Raw genomic sequence first — 21,796 nt, forward strand, 5'->3', positions numbered from 1 at the left:
ACTGGGAGGCGTCATCGGTCAGTGGCCGCGACTGCTGATTTGGGTGGGACTCTGGTGGTTCTTGTGGCGCAATCCCCCACACTGTGGGCCTGTGGCTCGCCCCTGCCTCAAACATATCACACGCCTTGCGGAGAGGCCCACATTGATCCCGCGGCTCAGGCAGGGCTGACCCAGCCGCTGTGTGTTACGGAAATTAAAAATAGGCGTTCTGATCCAGGGAAGGCCTCCGTCTGACGCCGAGTCCCAGGCATACCAAGACAGCCAATATCGCGGCACTGCGGCGGCCCCGGTCTGGAACATGAAACATTTGGCAACACTTGGTAACTAGAAGCTACGGGGGGTCTATAACCATCAGGCATTGGGCACTGCATCCCCCCCAGTGTGTCTGTAGAACCCCTGGGAGGTACACACACGTCTAGCGCTTACAACTTCTGTTGTGGATGGACACGATAATGTTTGCTTACAGGAACCAAACACACACAGCGTTTTCCTTGCGGGAGCAAGCAACGGCACCATCTGTTTTGAAGATAATTACAAACAGATGGTGCCGATGCTCGCTCCCGCAAGGGAAACACCAAACATGCACGAGTTGCAATACAAAGCAATGCAAAACATGCACGCGTTTAACCAAAAGTGGTGATCGATTGCAAAAGGTCCCCTCCTAATCAGCGCTTGCACGCTGCGTAGGCGAGACCTAAAAAGCACGTTTACATCGCCGGATGGATTCACACAGCAGCATGAAATGTCTGTGTTCTTAGTGCTCTCGCAAAACTGAAGCGGGATGAGACTGTAGACGTGTGTAACAAACAAAAATTCACAGTGTCTGTACTAATTACGGGAGGGATGGGCAGGAGGGTCCTGCATGTATGCAGGCCTCATTGTCTGTATGTATGTTTATTGTGTATGACATGCAACTGATCCAGTAATTGCCACTTTGGTGTCACTCCTTTGTTTCTGTGATTTAAATCACGCAGATGGAGCAGGCACAGGCGGCTACCCATTTGTGGTAAGGGGAGAATTGCGGCGATTAAACAATTTTATACCGAGTTAAATGTAAATGCCGATAGCTTGCATTCCTTGGCCCCTTGTGCAGGAAGGGACACTTCCACACTGTAAGCGCGAAAGTGAAAGAATTTCGCTTGCGCTTCGAGCTGAATGCCAAAGAAACAATCTATGCAGAGAAATGAAAGGCGTGTCAGCCACTGTTGCAGATAAACGCGGTAATAGCCAAAAAAAGCATTGGCATAGCCAATAGGTCTCGCCTTTGAGGCCTTATAAGTGTTTAGCCATGCAATAGTTGATGTTGTTGCACCAAGGATATTGTGCTGGATAACTAAACACTTATAAGGTCCCAAAAGCGAGACCTATTGGCTATGCCAATGCTTGTTATTCCTGGTCAGGGGATGGTGGAGTGGGGGCATCGGTTGAATGCTGGGTCACGCAACACGCCGGAGTGGGGATGATTTACAACCTGGTCGCCATAACGATGCGGCCGCGCATTAGCATATTGGGAGAGCGCAGGATGGATTGCAGCCATTGATTAGTTCATGGACCACTGATGCCCATTTGTTAGGGAGAGCTGGGAGGACGGCCTCTTCCCGAACGAGCAGGTCGCCCTTTTTTGCAACGCAGACCTTTCAGGGGTGTCGGAGGGAAAGTTCATTCCTCGCCCTGGCCCCACCATTGCTCATCAGCCCGTTAGGGCCAAGTCTCTTTTCGGAAATTAATGGCTGCCCGTATTGAAGCCATTGGTTGTTGCCATGAACATCTAGGCGGAAAGCAAGGCTCCCCGTGGAGGGCCTGATGTATGGAATGTGATTTATTACAACCATAAAACTTACTGACATTTAAATGCTTCTGCAAATAGCATCCTGGTATCAATCTTTAGAATTAGGCGAAAAATAAAGCCGTAAATTAGGGGATGAGTGTACTTTGCATTATGCAACATGATCTGTCGCCCACAGGAAGGCAGGCCTATGTTCCTGCCATGACTAGCCCAGAAATCCCTCCTGTACCTGCGCCCGCTGTCGAGAGTGGGGCAGAGAATAAAGAATAGGTTCAGGCGAAACAGCCGCCCATTATAATTTCACCTCCTAGCTCAGAAACAATTTAGCATCTCCAAGGGCGTCGCGATTTCTGTTTGGATTCAGGAGTTACAAAATGGCTGCGACTCAGAGCTGATCAATGATGCTGAGCATGGGGGCCATGGGGCAGCCACTGAAGCCAAGGCTACCTGGTGCAAGCCCACCTGCTTCTTGCTGAGTCCTGGGGGGCAATATTCACTCAAGTAATGACACCTGCGCCTCATGTTGTACAGCGTCTTATGTCAATATATTTGATACATTTGTTTATGAAGAGGCCCGCTCAGATTCTGGACCTATACCAATACCTGCACTTCGCCGTTTTCTCCTCCCAGAAGTGCAGCCTTTGTCTCCCTGGCCTTGCAGGTAACAGTGGCAAAAAATATAATGGTTAAGATTCACCGCTTGTCCCAACAAACTCTGCTTTACTCCCCCACACTGCCTCTGGCTTGCCCTCCCTTCTGCTCTGGAACACTGGGCTCTGCTTCCAGGACATGTGAGGAGAGGAGAAGAACACAATGTTCCTGCACGGAAATTAGCATCAGAGCACAGACAACTTTGGCGAGGGGTGAATGGAGCAAAGAGGCCCGGGGGTGGGGGGTGAACATTACCTGTGGCAACGGAGGAGGGGGCACTACTGGCCACCCTGGGCCATCACATAGAGCAAAAGGCGGCGAACGGGGGAGGGTGGGACGGGGGAGTGGATACGTAGTAGGGGCAGATGGAACTTGGAGCATGAATCGCAGCCGTCGAGGTGGGAGGTAAAGGGACGGGGGCGGGGCGGAGCCAGCCGGCATCAGGTATTACTAGTAGCACAGAGGAGAGACTGCAACCAGCGATGGCAAGAAAATAGGAGGGGCAGGGGAAGTAGTGAAAAAGGGAGGAGGAGGTGAAACGAGCTGAGAAGGGAATGAATGGCAGAGCTCAGAGTAGGGTGAAAGAAAAGGATGAGTAGAAAAGCAGTGAAGGCACAAGATAGTGAAGGTGGTAGGGAAAATACGCCAATGAGGGTGCGAAGGACACAAATAGAGCAGTGGCGGGTCTTTAGAGGGTAGGCAAAAAAGGTGTGTTGAGGACATGTAAGTGAAATGAGCACGAGAAGAGAGTAACAAGCTGTCGCCACGCAATGGATTTATAAAGTGAAAGCGCGACATGCGCGTTGTGCCTGCCTGCAGCCCTGCCTCGTTTTGGGACGGCCCATCCGGACTGGATCACGGCTTATTTATATAACACGCCTCGTCAAGATAAGAAAGTGCTTCACGACAGACGTAAACCAAGCCATCTAGTTCGGAGGGGCCGTCCCAAAAGGCGAAAGGGATGCAACCAAAAAGCTCATAAACGGTGACGCCAGCCAATGGAAATGAGGGATGGGGCATAAAGCACCCTTTTCAAACTCCTCATTCACAATATATCTCGCCGAGTGAAAGCGCATGCGCTGCAACGCTAGGCGAGACCTACAAAGAGCAGACGTGGATGTTGTTCATTAAACTCTAGATTGCATGTGACTATTAGATGCATCAGTGGCAGGAGCCTAGAATGGTGTTTAATTTCACCTAATGTGGCCATCCCCACCTCACACTCGCCCTAAAAACACATGCATAGTCTTGTATCTGAAATGTTTCCAGAGTCCGATCCAAACACTTACATTTACGATAGGTGAAGGATGAAGTAAGAATAGGAACATTAGAATACAAATAGACTGCATTTGAAGTCTTTAAAACGTGTGTGCATGACGCGTCTGGCTATTGACTGTGCGTTCCTCGAATTACAAACCAACATCTTTTGTAAACAGAAAATGTGCTCCCGTGAAGTGTGCGAGGATTATTTGTTTGTATTAAATCCCCTCTGGTCTTTAAAGTGGATTGTAAACCAACATTTACTCCTTTATCCACATACATGATTGAAGCCTTTACCAGAAACACCCTAAAACATGGACATCTTTCTCCTCTTAAGATACCGTTGAGGTGGCCTTTGTATGGAGGACTGGCATGAGCCAATCAGCCTTCCTGTCTGGCGCGTCACGCTCCTAACAGCTTATCGCAAGAGTGGCGCTTTATCATATCTTCTCCTTCCAAAATGGCATCCACTGCACTACAGCATCAGTTCTGGCAGCAACTGCGCCCGGGGTACTGAATGGGCCAGTGGTGCGGGTGCACCCAGTGGTGTTGGCTTACATCGTTAACAGGTCTGAAAAACCTAATGCGGGAGCTGCCTGTGTGATTGGGACTTTGCTAGGTAATGGTAGGTTAGAATGTGGTGATGTCTGCTGCACTCATGGAACCACTGGGAGTATAGGTCCATAACAATTTACCGAGTGGCCATGTGTAAATCAGGGTGGTGGGATGTGAGCGCTAGCTGGCGAGGAGCACATACTTGTAAAGTGCATTCCTGCTCCATTCCCCCCTCCCTCCATTGAACTTCCTCGCAGCCTTCGATTCCCCTCCTTCCTTCTGTGTGTCCGCAATGCAGGAATATATCTTATACATGCAGCCTGCAGTGCTACATGGAAATTGCTTCTTTTCCCGAAATGGCAGCCACAGCAAAGTAATTAGACTCTTCTTCCTTTCCTTTGACAGCACAAGGATAGCTAGGAATTTACATGTGTGACTAGTGAAACAAAACAAAGTGAGAATATTAAAACTACGCCGTCGACAAGATGCTTGGTTGAAATTGAAACCTTTGGCTTTTGGCGAGGTGTGGGGAGCAGGCTGTGCACAGTCCGTCTGCATTAAATGCTGACAAATATGTTTTTAGAAACTTTTTGTGTTAGGAAGGCAGCCGATCCTTACTGGATCTGAGACCACATGCCGGGAACACCCTTTTATTGATGCTCTTATTCTGAACACATTATATGCTGGTCATGACCTCGTGTAACCAATTCACCATAAGGAGACAGCAAAAAAGATGCATAACAATTAGCATTGTTTAACACATTCACTGGGTTTTAACTGCGTGGCATCTTGTGGCTTTGTGTGATTTTTCTAACCCGTGCTAGAACACAGTATATTGGCGATAAAAGTCAAACCTTTTACTTGATATGGGAACATGTTCGCCTTTTTAAAGGAAAAGTGCCTTTTGTGCACATTTGAATGTCACTAACTCTCCCTACCTGTAAACATGTGTGTATATATAGTGCATATTATTGAATTCTTTGCCATTTGGGCATAACAAATGGGCCACTATGTGAAACCGTCCCATATAATCACGCTGTCTAGGGGCGGGCCAACAACTTAACATAGTTATTAGTCCAACGGGAAGCAAGCACCTTCTCTACTGCAAGCATGTACCAAACGTCTCCAGAGAGCCCCAACAGACTGCAATACAATGCATTGACGGGTCACTGTACATGAAAAGAGCTCTATCTGTCTGGTGCTTCGGACACAGCCTGAACACACATAGATAGGTTCATGCATTGCTCAAACAATTGGGCCTTTGTAAATTCAGTGTATAGGTTACAGCGGGAGGTGTGTTAAATCTGTCATCTTATTGTTTTAAGCATAACTTGCCCCGGATGCTGATTCTACAGGCTGTTCAATACTCTAGTGATGCAGTCGCACACAGAATGTTATAGTACTGTTGACGTGCATCAAGGCACTTGTCTTTCTCTCTGTGCATTAAAAAGCTTTGGAATGTTTCCTGAAGCAAGCATGTATGCATTCTTGAACCAGACCGAATGACCCAGTGTGTAGTAATTGTATAGCTCTTCAATCCCTGGTGGCATCCCGTAGGTCTCCCAATGAAGCAGCTGTTAAATGCGCTGGCCTATAGGTCCCACTCGTTTTGTACGTCACCCGGTCTGAACCGCTTCTTGCCCCCAGCTACTTCAGGGTACGTAACTCCGCATCAGCGCAGCATCACCTCAGCAAAGCGCCAACTCAGCATCACTTAGCACCATCTGAGGACCTGCGCAGCACCACCACCACAGCATCACTCAGCACCACCTCAGTATCACTCAGCATCACCTGAGCATCACCTCTGCACCCGCACACCACCCCCTCAGTACCACTCACCACCACCTGAGTATCATTCAGCATTTCCTAAGTATCACCTCCACACCAGCACACCGCCATCTAAGCACCACTTTGGTCTGCCCTCAGAATCTGGCATCTGTTGATTCTCCCCTAGTGACCGTCCGCATATCGTGTTGTAATTCAGGTACTATTTCCCAACCTTTACCCTCCCATTGTTTATGTCCCTCCCCAAATCCCCATAAAAAACAAAGCTATAACAAACAAGCATTAGAACAGGCAAGAAGAATTTGCCAGCATTGCAAGGAAAAAAACTAGAAGGCATTTTTTTATGTTACCGGGTCGTTCAGTCGTACATAATGTCTTCTTGGTTATATAAGGTGAAAAAATTGCTTATAACACTTTTTTATTATAACTTTTCAACATGCTGCACAGCAGCCACACTACTCTAAAACATATCCTGATGACATTACAATAGCTAATAGCTCTGGCTAAACACTTAAAAGGTCCCAATACGAGACCTATTGGCCATGCCAATGCTTGTTCTATATTAATGAGGGCCTGGCAGCTCCTGCAAGAAATACAGTTTTACAAAACCATGACAAAAGAAGCGTTTATAAAGCCAAAATGCTGGCAGCCAACAACAGACTTATTTGATCTTCGAATGCGTGTTTCAATTTGCAGTTGTCATCCCTAATAATGGCTACATTGCTTACTTCCTACGTTGTTTTGCATATCACATGCTCAGTCAGGATACAAAAAAATGTCACAAAGAAACTTATGTGTGTTTATTTTCTTCCAGCTGTGGTATGTCCTCCTCCCCCCATTCCGGAGTTTGGAAAGTTAGAGATGTCTAAAACACGGCCTAAAAACATATATTCTTTCCAAGATGCTGTCTATTATGAATGTCTGGAAAAGTATGCATTGTTTGGAAATGACTCTGCAACCTGTGGCGCCGATGGAAATTGGAGTAGCATTCCCAGATGCATAGGTGAGAAACAAATGTATTTACTTTTGTATGCAAATAGACACATCTTTGTCCTTTTTTTTAAAGGTAACTTTATTGGTATATAAGGATATTACAGAGATAGCGCATATCATTAGGAATCCACCTTTAGATTTTCATTTCCGTCCTGCAATATTCCACGTACAAATAACTGATCCCCTCAGAGTACTGAGTCAGCAAACGCAGCAATGTCCATGGAGGAGGGCAAAAAAGGACGAAAAAAACATTATCTTGCCCTTTGTTATTAGATGAACTGCAGTTCTATTGAAGTTCCACATTTTTAAACTGCTGCTTATGCTAATTTTTATGTGGTGTATTTAACAAACACACTATGGAACTAATTTAAGAGACATCTGTTGTGGGTTTTCTATATTGTTGCACTTTTTGTACCACTTTGGTCCAAAGAAAACTCGATTTGGAAAAAGAGGACCAAACAAGTCACAGAAGATGTCCAGTAAAGAATATTTGTTCTGACGTGCCTAACAAAAAATACTGAGACTCCCACTTATAATACTATTTCCCAAAATTCTTGCGTCAGAAACAATTAATTAAAATCAATTATGTGTAAAGAATGCATCAAGCGACCTGCTTTCGAAAGGGGGCTGCCTGTGTCTAAGCAGATAATCTAAGCGTCAATGGTTAAACACAATTTTGAAACTCACATCACTTAAAACTTTCAAACTCATATCTGTCTTGGGCATATAGGTTTCGACACATGCCCTGTGTGTTTTGTTAGCATCACCCTTTAGTCTTTCGTTTGATATAACCTAATATTGCATTGCTCTCTGTTTTGAAGAAACACTTTTTTATTAGGTATTTATAAATTAACTGAAAAGTCAACATGTACAAATACATAAGTGAGGCTTAACTCAATAAATCACAGCTATCATGGCAGCGAAACCTCTGTCAGTCATCGCCTTATATATTGACCACCCCAGTGATCCCCAGTCTGATGTGCTCTTTCCTTATGTGGGTGGTAGACTCAGTGTATTATTTGTTTGGGATGAGCCAGGTCTTTCCGTCCTTCATGAGTTCCAAGTGATCTTGAATATTTCTTCTGTCTGTTAAAGGTCGTTCCATAATTTTGTACACTGAGTGATGTTTCATCAATGCTCTTCTTGTAGTGGTCAATTATCAGCCATTCTGTCATTATTTCTGAGTTTCCCTTGGATGAAGGCCTGTGCTGTGGATGGTCCTTTGGGAAATGCAGAGTGCCTTGAAGAAGGAGAATCGGACTAAGGGAGCCACTGAAGTGTGTTCTTGGAGCACTACTCATGATTTTCCAGGGTCAAAGGTGCTGAAGCTGTCTTGCTCCCACATTTTGCCTTCTTTGCAGTTTTCACATTTTCAATTGCAGGGTCGTAAGATACACAACATTTGTAGGGTCTACTTGAAGCGGGTGATAGTAACCCGTTATTTCTGAGTAACACCTATGATGTTATCTTCGCACATCCTGCCTATGTACTCCGTTGCATTTCGTATATTAATTTGAGTGCACATTTCTCATTTATAAACACATTTCATATATAGTATTAATTGCACCTGTATCCTATTTGCTTTAGTAAAGTTTGATAGTTTAGCAATAAATCATATATGTATTCACATAATTTATAATGCCTGATAGAGTTAAGTGAAGGTGAATAAGATTACTATGTTGAGTCTTGCATTTGACATAATTCAATTAGGGGACAGCCCTTTTAAAAACAATGAGAACATTGTATTTAAGCTGAACTCGAGAAGGTAAAGAGGAAATATTTGACTTCCTTGGAGACCAGATCGAGCAAACAGGAGCAATAAACAACCTTCTTGAAGGCCACAGGCAGGCATCTAGAAGCCAAACCTGGTTTATTGGCTTGCTGGGACATGATAGCTACTGATAAGAGATAGATTATGTCCTCCTTTACACAGAATCAGAGTTCTGAGGTAGGTGGGTCAGAGGTCACCTTATAAACTGACACAAGCCATTTTGATGCCAAGAGGGCTTCACCAGATGCAATAAGGTAGGGGTTGAAGAATACAGATAGACTATATATTTTCGAAGAAGAGAATTGTGAATTCTAAACCACCATTACAATGCAGCAATTCCTTTTAATTCGATTTAATTGATGCACTTTTGTTAATTTTTATAGTTACACTTGTACACATTTTATGCACTAAGGTACTACTTTGACTTTAATAAAATCATAAAACATATCCTTATTGTGCATTCTTTAGTGTGTCTATTTATGGTGAAAAGAGATTCAGAACCTACTAACAACAAATAATTCTGTGAAGTCTCACAGGAATGATAATTACCCAGAAGGGGTGAATTCTTCAAGTGCGAGGAAACTTCAGAGGAAAGTCAACAGCATTTACTTGATGAGTGATGATAAATGGACAAAAATGTAATGGTTGAAAATTGACAATTAACATGTAAACAGGAAAAAAGTGGTAGGATAGCCAAACTTAGCATTAGTTCACTCTTGGCTTGCCAATCGGACTGAGGGTGATAACGAAGTGACAGCTTGTTTAATGTCAAGTGCGTTCGTAAGAGCTTTGTGAAACAATATTGGGTTCAGAAATTACTGTATGTCATAATCTATGAAGACAAAAAATGTCTTGCAGAAAACATTTGCCACTATTTTCGGCTGTAGATATCTAATGAAAAGGTGAACATGCCAATTGTAAATATTATGACTAGAAACCCTTCAGAGAGCTGAAGTTCCATCATGAAATCAGTAGAGATTGGTGCCACTGATAGAGGGTGTAAACATCCAAAAGTTTTCGAATACAGTGATTGTTTTGAACATAAAAGGGACCAGTGAGGACATATTTTAAACATCAGATTGATCTGTAATTGGCCAAAGAGAATGCAAATCAAAATAATGAAAATCTAACATGGTTTTAACTTACCTGTGGCATGGAAGGGTGGAATCCTAGCACACATGCATCTTATCAAGCTGTAGTTTTTTGGGAGGAATAAAAATAGCTTGTAGGCTGTCTGAAATACAGATTGTTATATTGTATAAATTGGGTTTTAAGATGAAAATCCTCTATCTAATTTGGATTCAATCTAAGAAAGAACGAACAATTACAACCACATGGTGAGAAGGGATAATAGGTTGGTACTAAATGACGACAATGAAATAATGCATAAGCCAGAAGATTATTTAATCTAGAAATATAGGTTATGGTAGATGTATTGAGTCAAGAAAAATCCTCATCTGGTTAGATAAGCCCCCCCAGTGCCTTGAGACCCGTACGGGTGAGTAGCGCGCTCTACAAATGTATCGATTGATTGACTGATTACATTGGAGATTTTGTAGACAATGTAAGATCCTATGCTCAGTATGAATTTCAAAGGGTTCCTTGGTGCCCATCAAAAGATGTCTCCATTAGAAATAAGCTATTTTCATAGATAGTGACTCTCTTTCTATAACCGAATAGTTGTGTTCACTTTCTGACAAAACAGGGAACAAATAGAAAACAAGGTGTTTGTGTATATAACTTTATTGTGGTTTTAACAAGACAGCTCTCTGTGGTTTTTTGGAAGCACAACCCGAATGACATTGAAGATTATCAAATGCCCAAGCAGGGTGTGGAAAGACGTTTTTTACTTGTCACTGTCATTTATATGCGGGAGATGCTATATATCTTGCAAATCGAGTTTGGTGAATATTTGTGCTACTTGTACTGATTCCCCAATGCCTTTAAGAAGAGGTAAAAATACTGCTCTTTGATTGTTATTTGACTTACCTCGGTAGTGATACTGGGTCTTAGATCTTGATCGTTCTTCAGAACAAAAAACAGAGGTGCTAAAGCTTCAGATGAACGTGCAATAAATACATTTTTCAAGTTCTCCTGTAAATAGACCTTAGGCATCTCCTTCTCGTTCTCCAACAGGGAATATACCACCCAAAGTATATGCCAATAGCTGGTTTAATTAATCTTGGACAATAATATTCCCTCTTAGGAGGAATAGAGTATATGTCAGGCTTAGCAGAAACTGTAGAAAATGCATACTGCTAGGGTATCACTGAAGAGAAATTAGGCATGATCCGTCTTGATTAGTTGGGGCATCTTTTACATCTTCATTGGGCGACCAGTAGCTTTTTGAAGCATAACAATGGCTACAATAAACTCTGATGAGGATGATATTGTTCTGGCAGCCAATTGATGTATGTATTGCACTTCTTTTTTTTTTTTACGAAGTTTTATATAGGGCGAACCTGACCTGAAGGTATCGGGTATCAGAGTGCTTTACACGAGCACCAGTTGCGTTACATGAGGACACTTTCACATTTAACTAAGGAATGCCAAACATCAAAGCATAGTTGGAAAAAGTACTTTTGTATGGTCTTGAAGAGAGATCTTTAATGGTAATGAAGCTGCCCTAAATGGCCTTGAGGCCAATGGCTTACCCTGAACAGTTTAGTCTACCTCAGGTGTCTTTTTAGCTCTCTTTTAAATATATCGTTATCCTAATCATGATTAAAAAACATTCCACATGCTCCCCAATCCAGTGGCATGAAATATTTGTAGTTCTCCATTCTTCAGGTCTCATGGCAATTGGCAAGAGAAACAACAAACTGTCACAACCACTCATAAAGAATCCAATATAAGGGAACCATTGCGCACTCACTCTCTTCTCTTTTTCAGAGATCAGGTGTTTACTCTAATCATTTTGAGTATGTATATGTCAGAGACAGATTCTATGCCCAGAATCACCACAATAAAGGCTCAAGACAGTTTTTTCTCCTCTGTTAAAAGGCTCCTATCTGCTCCATTTACATAGCTTCCTCTTGGATTAAGAATCCATGTTAATTTTGGGTCTTCAAAGGACATGGATTCTGGTACAATCAGTTAACCCTACTGAAGACTCTTTTCTTATATTAGCTGTCGCTTTAGGTTTATGTTAAATTAACAGGGCCATATCAGAAAGTTCAGAAAATGAAATTGGATGACGAGTATGGACTACTCCTTGCTCTCTTCTTTTAATCCACAATGAAATAATGTAATTTGGGTCTTCTCAACCAAAGTAGTCCTAGCTGCCAATTATAGAAATAAGTCACATAGGTCAATATATTCATACCACATTCCTTAGCGAAATGCTCCAGATGAGGATGTTTAAACATCTTCTTTAAGAAAGTAGAAAAGTAGCATACCTAACCAGGCAAGGATCTGAGATGGTAAATACAGAGGTAGCCCAATCTAAGGCAGGCCAAGTAAAAGAGCTGATTTGATATCATTTCTTAGCTGGGTCTTGCCTAATCTGTGCAATGCGGAAGGCAAAATCCTCTTAACTTCACAAGTTCTCTAGGAAATGTGGGGCATTAGAAGGGACTACTAGGATATCAGTAGCTCTTAATGGCTGAGGAGCCATATTTTGAAGGTGAAGTTGTAACTGTTGAGCCGGATGCTAAAAAGGATTCATGGAAAAGGCAATCATTGTCATCACAATATGCAAAGGACTGAACTCTCTAAAGGTCTCTCTAATTTCCTTTTGGATTGCCTAATGTAAAGGTGACTTCTCCCAATAGCCACGGTGCCCTCCTGCACCTAATATATATATTTGTGAAAGGTGCAAGTCATAGAGGGCAGACGAAATCTCCTTGTCAATATTAGTGGCTCTTGTTTGTAAATGATGGTTGATACAGGAGTTGATCATAAAGACACCAACACTGTCCTGAGACAATGTTGAGAAAAAGACCAACATATAGTCTCCGGGCACGAGAATCTACTAAGGCAAACAACTGCAGAAAAACAGAGCACAAATCAGGAACAGAAAGCATCTAGGTGGATGATGAACATAACAAAAAATAGGGATATAAAAGTGTTGTGTCACATCCTTCTCTGCCAAATGCCTCCCTATACATGGTGTAGGCAGGAAATTACATCATAGGCAAAAGGTTGGCACATTCTCGGACTGGACAACTCTGACAACAAACACTGGAAAGTTGACCATTTTGGACAGGAGTGATTTAATGTTGCCCATGCTTACTTCTTCAGTAGAATGATGTTTTGCAGAAACGGCATAAGAATCTTATGGCTGACATCCTTCTTTACCTCCAACCGCCTGCATTTTACCAGGTGACTTCTCAACCTGGGGCTCTGCACAGGACGTTTAAGAACATTTCAGGCTGCTGTGGCCATGGCAATGCTAATGCGGACGGGGCAGAGAGGGAAAAGACACCACACTATGCAGCAAGCTAATGGACCAAATAATTGTTGATTTGTTCTCTATAAAAGTAGGCTGAACAAGCAAGTCACAACCTCTGGTGATTTTCATTCTCAGTTGCAGCAATAATGTTTACATAGCTGTCTTGTTGCTTCTATCATACAGTCTTCAAATCTGCAACCGAAACATGGCTCTCATGTTCCAATGAAGTAATGTGATTCCAGTTCAATGAGTGCCCATAGTCAAGTTTATTAAAGAGTTTTGCTTTTACAAATTTTGAATACATACATGTTTCTTTAAAAAGGCATAGCAGGAAAAGGGGATTCTTTCTCTTTTCAAAGGAGGGAAAGCCAAATGAAAAAAACAAAAGAAAACAAAAAATTTCAAGATAATAATAGAGAAACTTGCGTTTGTTTAGGGTGCAGGAGAGTTGGCTTTCTCCACAGTGTGGGTGCTGATATGAAGCTTTAGGGTAGAAGCAATCAATATTACAAGTAAGTAATCTGGCCATATTCCGTAACATTAAAAGTTACTCTGGATGAGTAACTGTGACTACTGTCTTTACAACTGTATGGCGTTTTTTGTCAGTGTTGAGTAGCATGACGTTTATATAATATGAAAAAAACACAGCATAGCTCTTTAGGGGAATGAGGTAACAACATGGAGAAGTAAATACAAATGTAAGCTTCTTAGCCAATATGTAGACACTTGATAATTTAATTTGCCGCTAGTTTATCATAATTACATTTTAGAACTGCTTGTTCCTATGAATGACTGGCTCACTAATGTTCTTTCTTCCCTTAACAGGTGTTAAATGTGATCGCCCAACAGACATTGAGAATGGGTTCATGACTTTTGCCACTGAAAGAGAGTACGACTACTTGGAAACTATTCAGTATGGTTGTAACCCTCCATATACACTTGATGGACCACGAATATCAAGATGTGATAACAATGGGAAATGGTCCTTAAAACCAACCTGCAAATGTAAGATATTGCGTGGAACGTAGGTAACAGATAATGCATGTACCTGTAGCTATCCGCAATAGCTGCTGTACTTTAGTGGGTGAGTTTTTACAGAATATTTTCTGATCCTTTTCAGAGGTAGACACCAGACCAAACTATAATGGCATGTCCAGTCAGGTTGGTGTCTCTATAAGGTTGTACGTCTCTATACTGAGTCAACAAAATCAGCCAACCAAAATATTGCATCCACTACATCTCCTACCACTACATAGTAAAGCTTAGTTTATATTTACCATTCTCAACTCATTGTTATTCAAGTGACACTGTTTCTGCCCAGCTGGCTTTTACAGATGAAATACCCTATCTATCCACTTTCTCATAGGTCAGTGTACATTGCCTTCGTTAGCATTAATGAGCAAAAATGGTCTACTCACAGGAATTATTAAACTAACGTCGGAAAGCCTAAAGTCTAACATTTACTGCAAAAATAGTGAGCAGCACAGCAACTAATCAAGAAAAAATTGCCATTTTAACCAACCAGAGCTCTCATCCAAAATTTGGAGCATATAATGCAGCAAAATATATACATTTTACCCCTATATAAGTCTATGGAGCACAAACATGTGACAGAAACGTGTTACTTTCTCAATGAGAAAATGCAAGACGTCCTTGAAGCACAGATACAATACATGAATACATTGCTGACTTTATTAGTTTTCTTAAAACCAATCTTCTAATTGCCAATATAAGTAAGGTTACGATTTACCTTGAGACGCAGGAAATGTGCAAATATACTATCTCGAATAAGGTCTACCAGATTAATGAAACATAACATGAATAATGAGGCTAAAGGGCACTTCAGATTCATAAGGAAAGTGCATTGATTTGATTATAAAAGAAATCCATGCACATTGTGATATACATGTGCAAAAGACATGGAAGAAATAGGAATGCGATATAATGTTTTCACAATCCTTTCTTCTTTGTCAAGAGGCAAACCTTCTATACAGCAGAAACGTATTGGCAATCCCTTTTATTTGAGCAAGTCCCTTTAATTGATGCAAATTATTAATTATAATAATACATACAGTGCAACCATAATTAAAAGTATTGTAATGATTATTTCAAATATTATCATTCCCCAGTGCCCGAATATGCCACCTAACCATGTCCAGATGCCACTGAGATCAAAATGTAGCCATTCTGTAGCTTGTACAGCTTACTTAGGCTATCATTCATGTTGTCTGTTTGCTCATCTATACTGAGTAAAGTGTAGGACAGATGAGCAGGGGCAGCTCCCCCACAATGGTGGAGGAGCTGACCAAAACACGCATGCACACTTCAGTTTCTCTAATCCAGCTGCAGTGAACATCCGGGCAGGAGAAACTCCACAGACTCCCTGACCTGAGCGTCTTTCAAGCCCGCTCAGGCCAATTCCCGCACTGCTCTCCTAGCAGCGCAGGGATTAGACAGGGAGTATATGATGTTGTCCCAGTGTCTGCTGGGACCAGGAAGAACCAGCACTGAGGCGAGACACAGGAGGCGGCCAGCAGCAGCTAAGTTTAACATTTTATTATTATTAAACTCTCTCCCCCTGCGAGTTAACAATCTCTTCCATGACTCCTGCATTTCTTCTCACCTCATCTAAAGCAACTAATATATCCTAAATAACAAGTCCCAGTCCAATCTAATGGCAGCAATAGTTAAGCTCTAGATCCACATATAAAATGTGCATAGGAACTTTGCTGATTGTGTTTATGAAATAACAGTCAATGGTGAAGATAGAATTTATAAGGGGGCAGTTCAAAAAGAATGTCCTCTACTGCCAGGTCACATTTACTGTTTCCAACAAAAACACTAGAAAAATTTCCTTTTGTTGCCTTCAGATAAATCCTGACTCAGACAGTGCAAGATAAATGACATCTCTCATGTCCAAGTTGAAAGGGTTGTTAAACTTTTCGAGGCCTCAATAAGAAATGGAGGGTATCCTAGCACATTCTGACAGTTCGTGTTCATGGTAGATGAGATCAAGGCAAGTGTCTTTGAGTAATGGCATCCAGATGCTCAGGAACAGTACCCTCCAGAAGCAACCTTCCGACAGGCCTGAATCTATGTTTTTTTACACAGAATATCAGTGTGGCTACACGAGGGTTGGGTGCCTGGGAAGTGTACTGTGGGGAAGGAGATGTGGAATGAGATGATACCACTGATTAGAAAATTATAAAAGTACATTAATATATATCACTTCACTTATTATCTAGATATACAATACCTGAATGCTCCCTAAAAGTCTCATTAGGAAATAGGTATATTCTCTAGATAATGTCACATTCTTTTATGGACAAAATTGGAACTACTTGAAATGTTTCTCTTCCCTCCCTTGTAAACTGGCAATTATTCACGCAAACAGCAGATTAAAATTTTCCAAACAAGACCTGAGTTTCCAACAACACAATGTGCTAATTCAATTATCTGCCCATAGCTCAACTTCACTGATTAGAAAAGTATCAACGTGTTGGGTATTGTTTAACTTAAGCACTGTGTGTTATGTTTAGCAGTTTCATTTTTTATCTTTCTCCTTGGAAACGATCACTAATGCACTACTGTTGCTCACTCCTGTCTCTTATTCAAATAAAACCGAAATTTCTCTCAAAGCCTAATTGGTCCTTTTGGCTTTCAGTACTCACATTCATGTGAAAAAAGCTGCATACATGTACTTTCTTCCTTAGATGACCTAGATTCTTTATGATCCAACAGGGATCTTCTGGAAACTGCTGCTCTACTGCAGCCTCGACCATTCAAGCCCAAAGCTGCAAACAGCATGGCCTCTATTTATAACAAAATGGCCACCGAGAGTTCACTTAGTCATGTGAGATATCACTTCTATGACTACATCTCATGAAATTTCACTCTAAAATAAGTCCTACATTGTTTCCAACATTTTGGGCACCCGAAAATGCATTCAGCCCCACAAATCCAGTGGAGCAATCTGTTCTTTGGAGGCATGTCACTCAAATTGAAGTCCTGGTTGGGGGTAACATTGGCACAGTGCAGGTCTTTGCACTGTGGGATTACCCGCGGTGCTTCACTTCACTCCCTCCTTTAAGCACACCTTGAACAGATGTCAGGATGGGTGGCATATAAAGCTGACAAATCAGTTTCAGTGCATGCACCATTTCTACAGATTCCCATTAGTCATTTCCAGGGCTATTGTCCAACCATGACACTTAATATCATAGCTATGGATCTTAGCATGGTTTGTACTTCTTAATCAGGTTGCCCCTTAACAAAGACAGGTGAAGGCGTAGGCCTGGCCATTTTAGAGGACAGTTTCAACAATAGAGTATGAAACACGGGGTGCACTTTCATTGTTCCAGGCAATTCAAGTTTAAAACTGACTAGGCTAACACATTGAATCACAGAAAATGGACCTAGGAACCTTAGATGAAATTGATGCCTATGCTTCAACATTGAGATTCTTTGAAGAGCCAGACCTTGCCCCTAGGCTGATATTGTGGGCTCATCCTTCTGTATCAGTCTGCGAGTTTTTTTATACATTCCTTTCATTGTGATAAAATGTATCTTACTTTGTTGCACTAGCAGAGAAATTTGTTGAATTTTATCTTGTACTGATGGTACTACAATGTGGATTGATGTCAAGTCCAATGGCAAGTAGCATGCATAAAACCCATAATTGGCATAGAATTACGGGAAATGTGTGGAAGAATGTGTCACATTATTATATGCGAATTCCACAAGCCAAAGCGTATCAGTCCAAGACCAAAAAGATTCCTTTAACTAACTTTGCGAATATTGGTTTGATGGCATGTGTGGCTGTAGATATGCATGCTCTGCATACTCCTACCATCTAGTGATTGGTCCGGAGTTGTGCAAGTTGTTTTTCTTCAAAGAAGTCTTTTGAGTCCTTTCGGTGGTAATGCACATGGGCATCTACTCCATTGTTTGATCGTTTTTTCTCCACCATCAGGTTCTGACATGTGTGCATCCACTCCATGATTCGACTCTGTTTCGGTTTGATTATCCAGTTCTTTTCTTTGTCTTTGATAGGATTGTTATCGTTCGGGTTTTTTCCATCTGAGACTCTGATCAAAAACTCTACCGGTTTGACTCCATTAAACCCCAGCCCCTTCGGTGCACTGCCCTTTGGGGCCTACCTTCGACTTCATTAACGGTTTTCCCCAAAATGCTCCACTGGTAACGGAACGTGGGCCCTTTTCGTTTTATCTGCATTGCCACACAAAGTACCCGCACACAGACCAACATTTGGTGTGCAACTCGTGCCTGTCTCCAGATCACAAGGAATCCGACTGCAACACGTGTTAATCCTTTAGGCCAGACGGTTAGTCACCTCGAAATGTCCCACAGAGTGACAGACGACACTCCTGACTTTTCAGTGAGGAGCATGCCCAGAAGCAACCAGTTGTCCGCTCCGACCTTGTGGTAGATTTGGAGACGCAGGAAATTCCATCTGCTCAACCTGTGAGTACTGCAGCCCCTGTACCCCCTCCAACCCATGCTGACCAAAAGACCTTTGGCTTCCATGGTTGTAGACTCAGAGGTCCCTGTCTACCACTCTCTGGCCATGGTCGGATATGGAACCCTGTTTCAGACGCCCCGTCCCCAGGCCCGTCACTAAAGTACATGCCAAGCCAAAACCTTTAGCATTGACCTCTTCAGACCAAGACTCTTATTCGGCACGAGTCGACTTTTGGTGCCAGCCTCGACGCCAGCAGTGCCTCATTTCGCGAAGTCCAAAGATTCGTACTCTAAACCCTCTGAGCTGAAAACTGCAAAGATTTCACTGGCCTCTTATTTCACCTGTCAAACCCATTTTGGATAAACTGCACATTTGACAAAAGAAAATCCAAATACAAGTGGGGACTTGCTGCATATGTACATAGCCTTCCTCTCTTCCACCACTAAAGAGGAAGCTGACTTTTGAAGAAGCACCGGATGCACCCCTTCCTCTTCAGAAGAAAACTATGGACAAGGCCACCAGCCCTGTTTTCTTTCCACATTCCTAGTCACTTACATCTCCATCACCTCCTTCACCTCCACCATTGCCTCATTCTCTTCCACCACTTTCTTCATTACAAGACCCCTGCAACATGTCACCTCAGGAGTCACCACCTTCAGACAATGGTGGGTACCAGGTGCCACAAGGGGACGATCCTTGGGACATTTATGATAATGGAGATAATGATCCTGACCTTTACCCTGCTCACCCTTCCCCTCCTGATGATGCAACCTCTTATTAAGAGTTCTTAGTGAGTGAGAGCAACATCCTTCCACAATCTGGAGCTACACAGGGAGCTATTGGAAGATGACTTCCTTTTTTACACACAGGGCCACACAATATCTAAGTTCAGAACATTGAGAGTGGACAAAAAAAATAAACCTGCCTTATCTGACCCTGTCTTTATTAAAGGTCAACTGCCACCAGACTCTCTAGTTGACACCACAGCACGTACGGAGCCAATTCCCAACCCACTGGAGATGCACCGCCTCCAGATATAGAGAGCAAGTAAAATAGACACTGCATAAAAATGGGTTGCAGCAGAGGCTGCTCACCATTGGCGTATTGCAAATTCTCATGCTCTCTTGGCACAGTATGATCGAGCCCACTATGACGAGATGGAGTATTACTTCTGTATCTTGAGGAGCATAAGAAACGGGCTTAGCAGTTGGGAGTAGAGGGACAAACCATCAAAAACACCTCTATATAGTGTGCGCTAGATGCAGCAGACACTGCGACATGGGGAATATATTTCAGTATTCTCATAAGACATCACACCTGGCTCAGGATCTCTGGCTCAAACCTTTAGTTCAACAGGCTGTGTTGGACATGCCTTTTGATAAAGAGCATTTGTACAGTTCCCAGGCAGACTAATTTAGAAAAAATCAATAAAGATAGAGAGGCGGATAAGGCCATGGGAGCATTACAAACACCTGCTCTCCAGTTTTTGTCACTCAACCTACCGTGGGGCATACAAGTCTACCTTTTCAGAAGCTCCACCTTGCAGCAAAAGCATTCCCAAGACTCATATGCCAAGAGCTACTACTGTGGCTAATTTAGAGGCAATAACACCAAGGGTAGCAGTAAAGGTGCCTTCCCCCACGGAGCCACCTACTCCGCCAAGATGTGACTACCATATTCTACACCCCGATCACACAACACCTGTTGGGGGCAGACAGCAGTATTTCCTTCCAACCTGGCATTCCATCACCACAGACGAATGGGTATTAGCCATTATTCAACATAGCTATTGTCTAGCGCTCATTACCAAACCACCCAACATTCCACCTGGTGTTCACAAAATGTCATACGAGCATCAAACATTACTCAAACAGGAAATTTAAGCTCGTCTCCTCAAAATGGCTATATAGCCCGTCCCTCTTCAACATCAGAATTCAGGGGTATACTCTTAATACTTCCTCAGGCCCTTAAATAAATACATCCTTTCAGAGCACTTCCACATGGTTACCCTACAGGATGTCATTCCACTTCTCCAACAAGGCAACTTTATGGCAACATTAGATTTCGTTACAAGACCAGAGGCTATCATTATTCATGTTTCTTTAAATGCTAAACTCCAAGCAGCCACTTGAAAGCATTAAATCATAAACTGAAAAACAGTTCTGAACAGAATCGTCATCCTGTATAATAGTCATGAGCACAGAACAGTCTGCCTCGTTTAAATGCGGCTCCAGGCAGATAAGTTCATCTTTCTATTACTTCTTGTTGTTACTAACCTTGAACTAACAAGACCTTTATTTAGATTGCTTATTAACCTTAACACGCATTTGACAGAGTTTTCCACCTTTCTTTCCCTGTGTTTAATCTTTTCTTTACTGGCCTCCAATTTATGGAGATTATTTCCCCCATACCCCAGTCACCTCCTTTCCCACCGACGGGAACTCAGCCCACAATGAGCTACTCGTTCAATAATGACCCCCCTTTGGCACGTTTCCTCATGGCAGCTGGCTTATTCAATCCCTGAGGGCTCCCGACAGCTGCTTCACTTGCCGGGAGCCCATCTCCTCGCTGGCGGTCACTCAGCCGATCCACTGACATTGCAGGGACTGGGCTCTCTCACTTCCTCGGCTCGATCTATTTGGCTCCATTCGGCGGACAATGCAAGGACCGGGCTCCCTCTCCCATAAAAGAAAGAAACTTGGCAACGTCCTTGTCGATGTATGATGTGGTCTCGTTGCCAAGGCTTAAAGAACACAATACAAAAAAATAGAAACAAAAGCAAACGGCAAGGGAAGCAAACCTCATTCAGGTCACCTTGGCAACACAAGCAGCAGCTGATCGATCGAGCAACCAACGTCAGAGATCTTCTGACAGCTGTACCGCCTCGATGATCAGCTGCTGCCACATGACAAACGTGAGTACCTTTTGACCCCTAATAAGAGAAAACCTTTAAAACAATCTCAATAAATAGAAGAAACCCACTGAGATTGTCACTTTACCTTCATTCCTCCTGAGCCAATAGTATATTTATTAACTACCCCATATCTAGAAATGTCTGACTTAGATTCAGATAAGGTTGAAGAATAATGATGCTTTTAAGAAAATAATTCATAGAGAAAT

At 42.5% G+C, this 21,796-nt stretch overlaps 1 protein-coding gene across 1 annotated transcript in view; it reads left to right on the plus strand.

Moving 5' to 3' along the window:
• The window catches only part of APOH (apolipoprotein H), a 266,107-nt gene that overhangs the window by 158,871 nt on the left and 85,440 nt on the right, over positions 1-21,796 (plus strand). The window contains exons 5-6 of the mRNA XM_085617274.1: positions 6,852-7,040; positions 14,020-14,199. Coding sequence (XP_085473400.1) covers positions 6,852-7,040; positions 14,020-14,199 — 369 coding nt within the window. The remainder of the gene's footprint in view (positions 1-6,851; positions 7,041-14,019; positions 14,200-21,796) is intronic.

This window comes from Triturus cristatus, chromosome 7, assembly GCF_964204655.1.
Source record: "Triturus cristatus chromosome 7, aTriCri1.1, whole genome shotgun sequence".
Classification (NCBI taxonomy): Eukaryota; Metazoa; Chordata; class Amphibia; order Caudata; family Salamandridae; genus Triturus; species Triturus cristatus.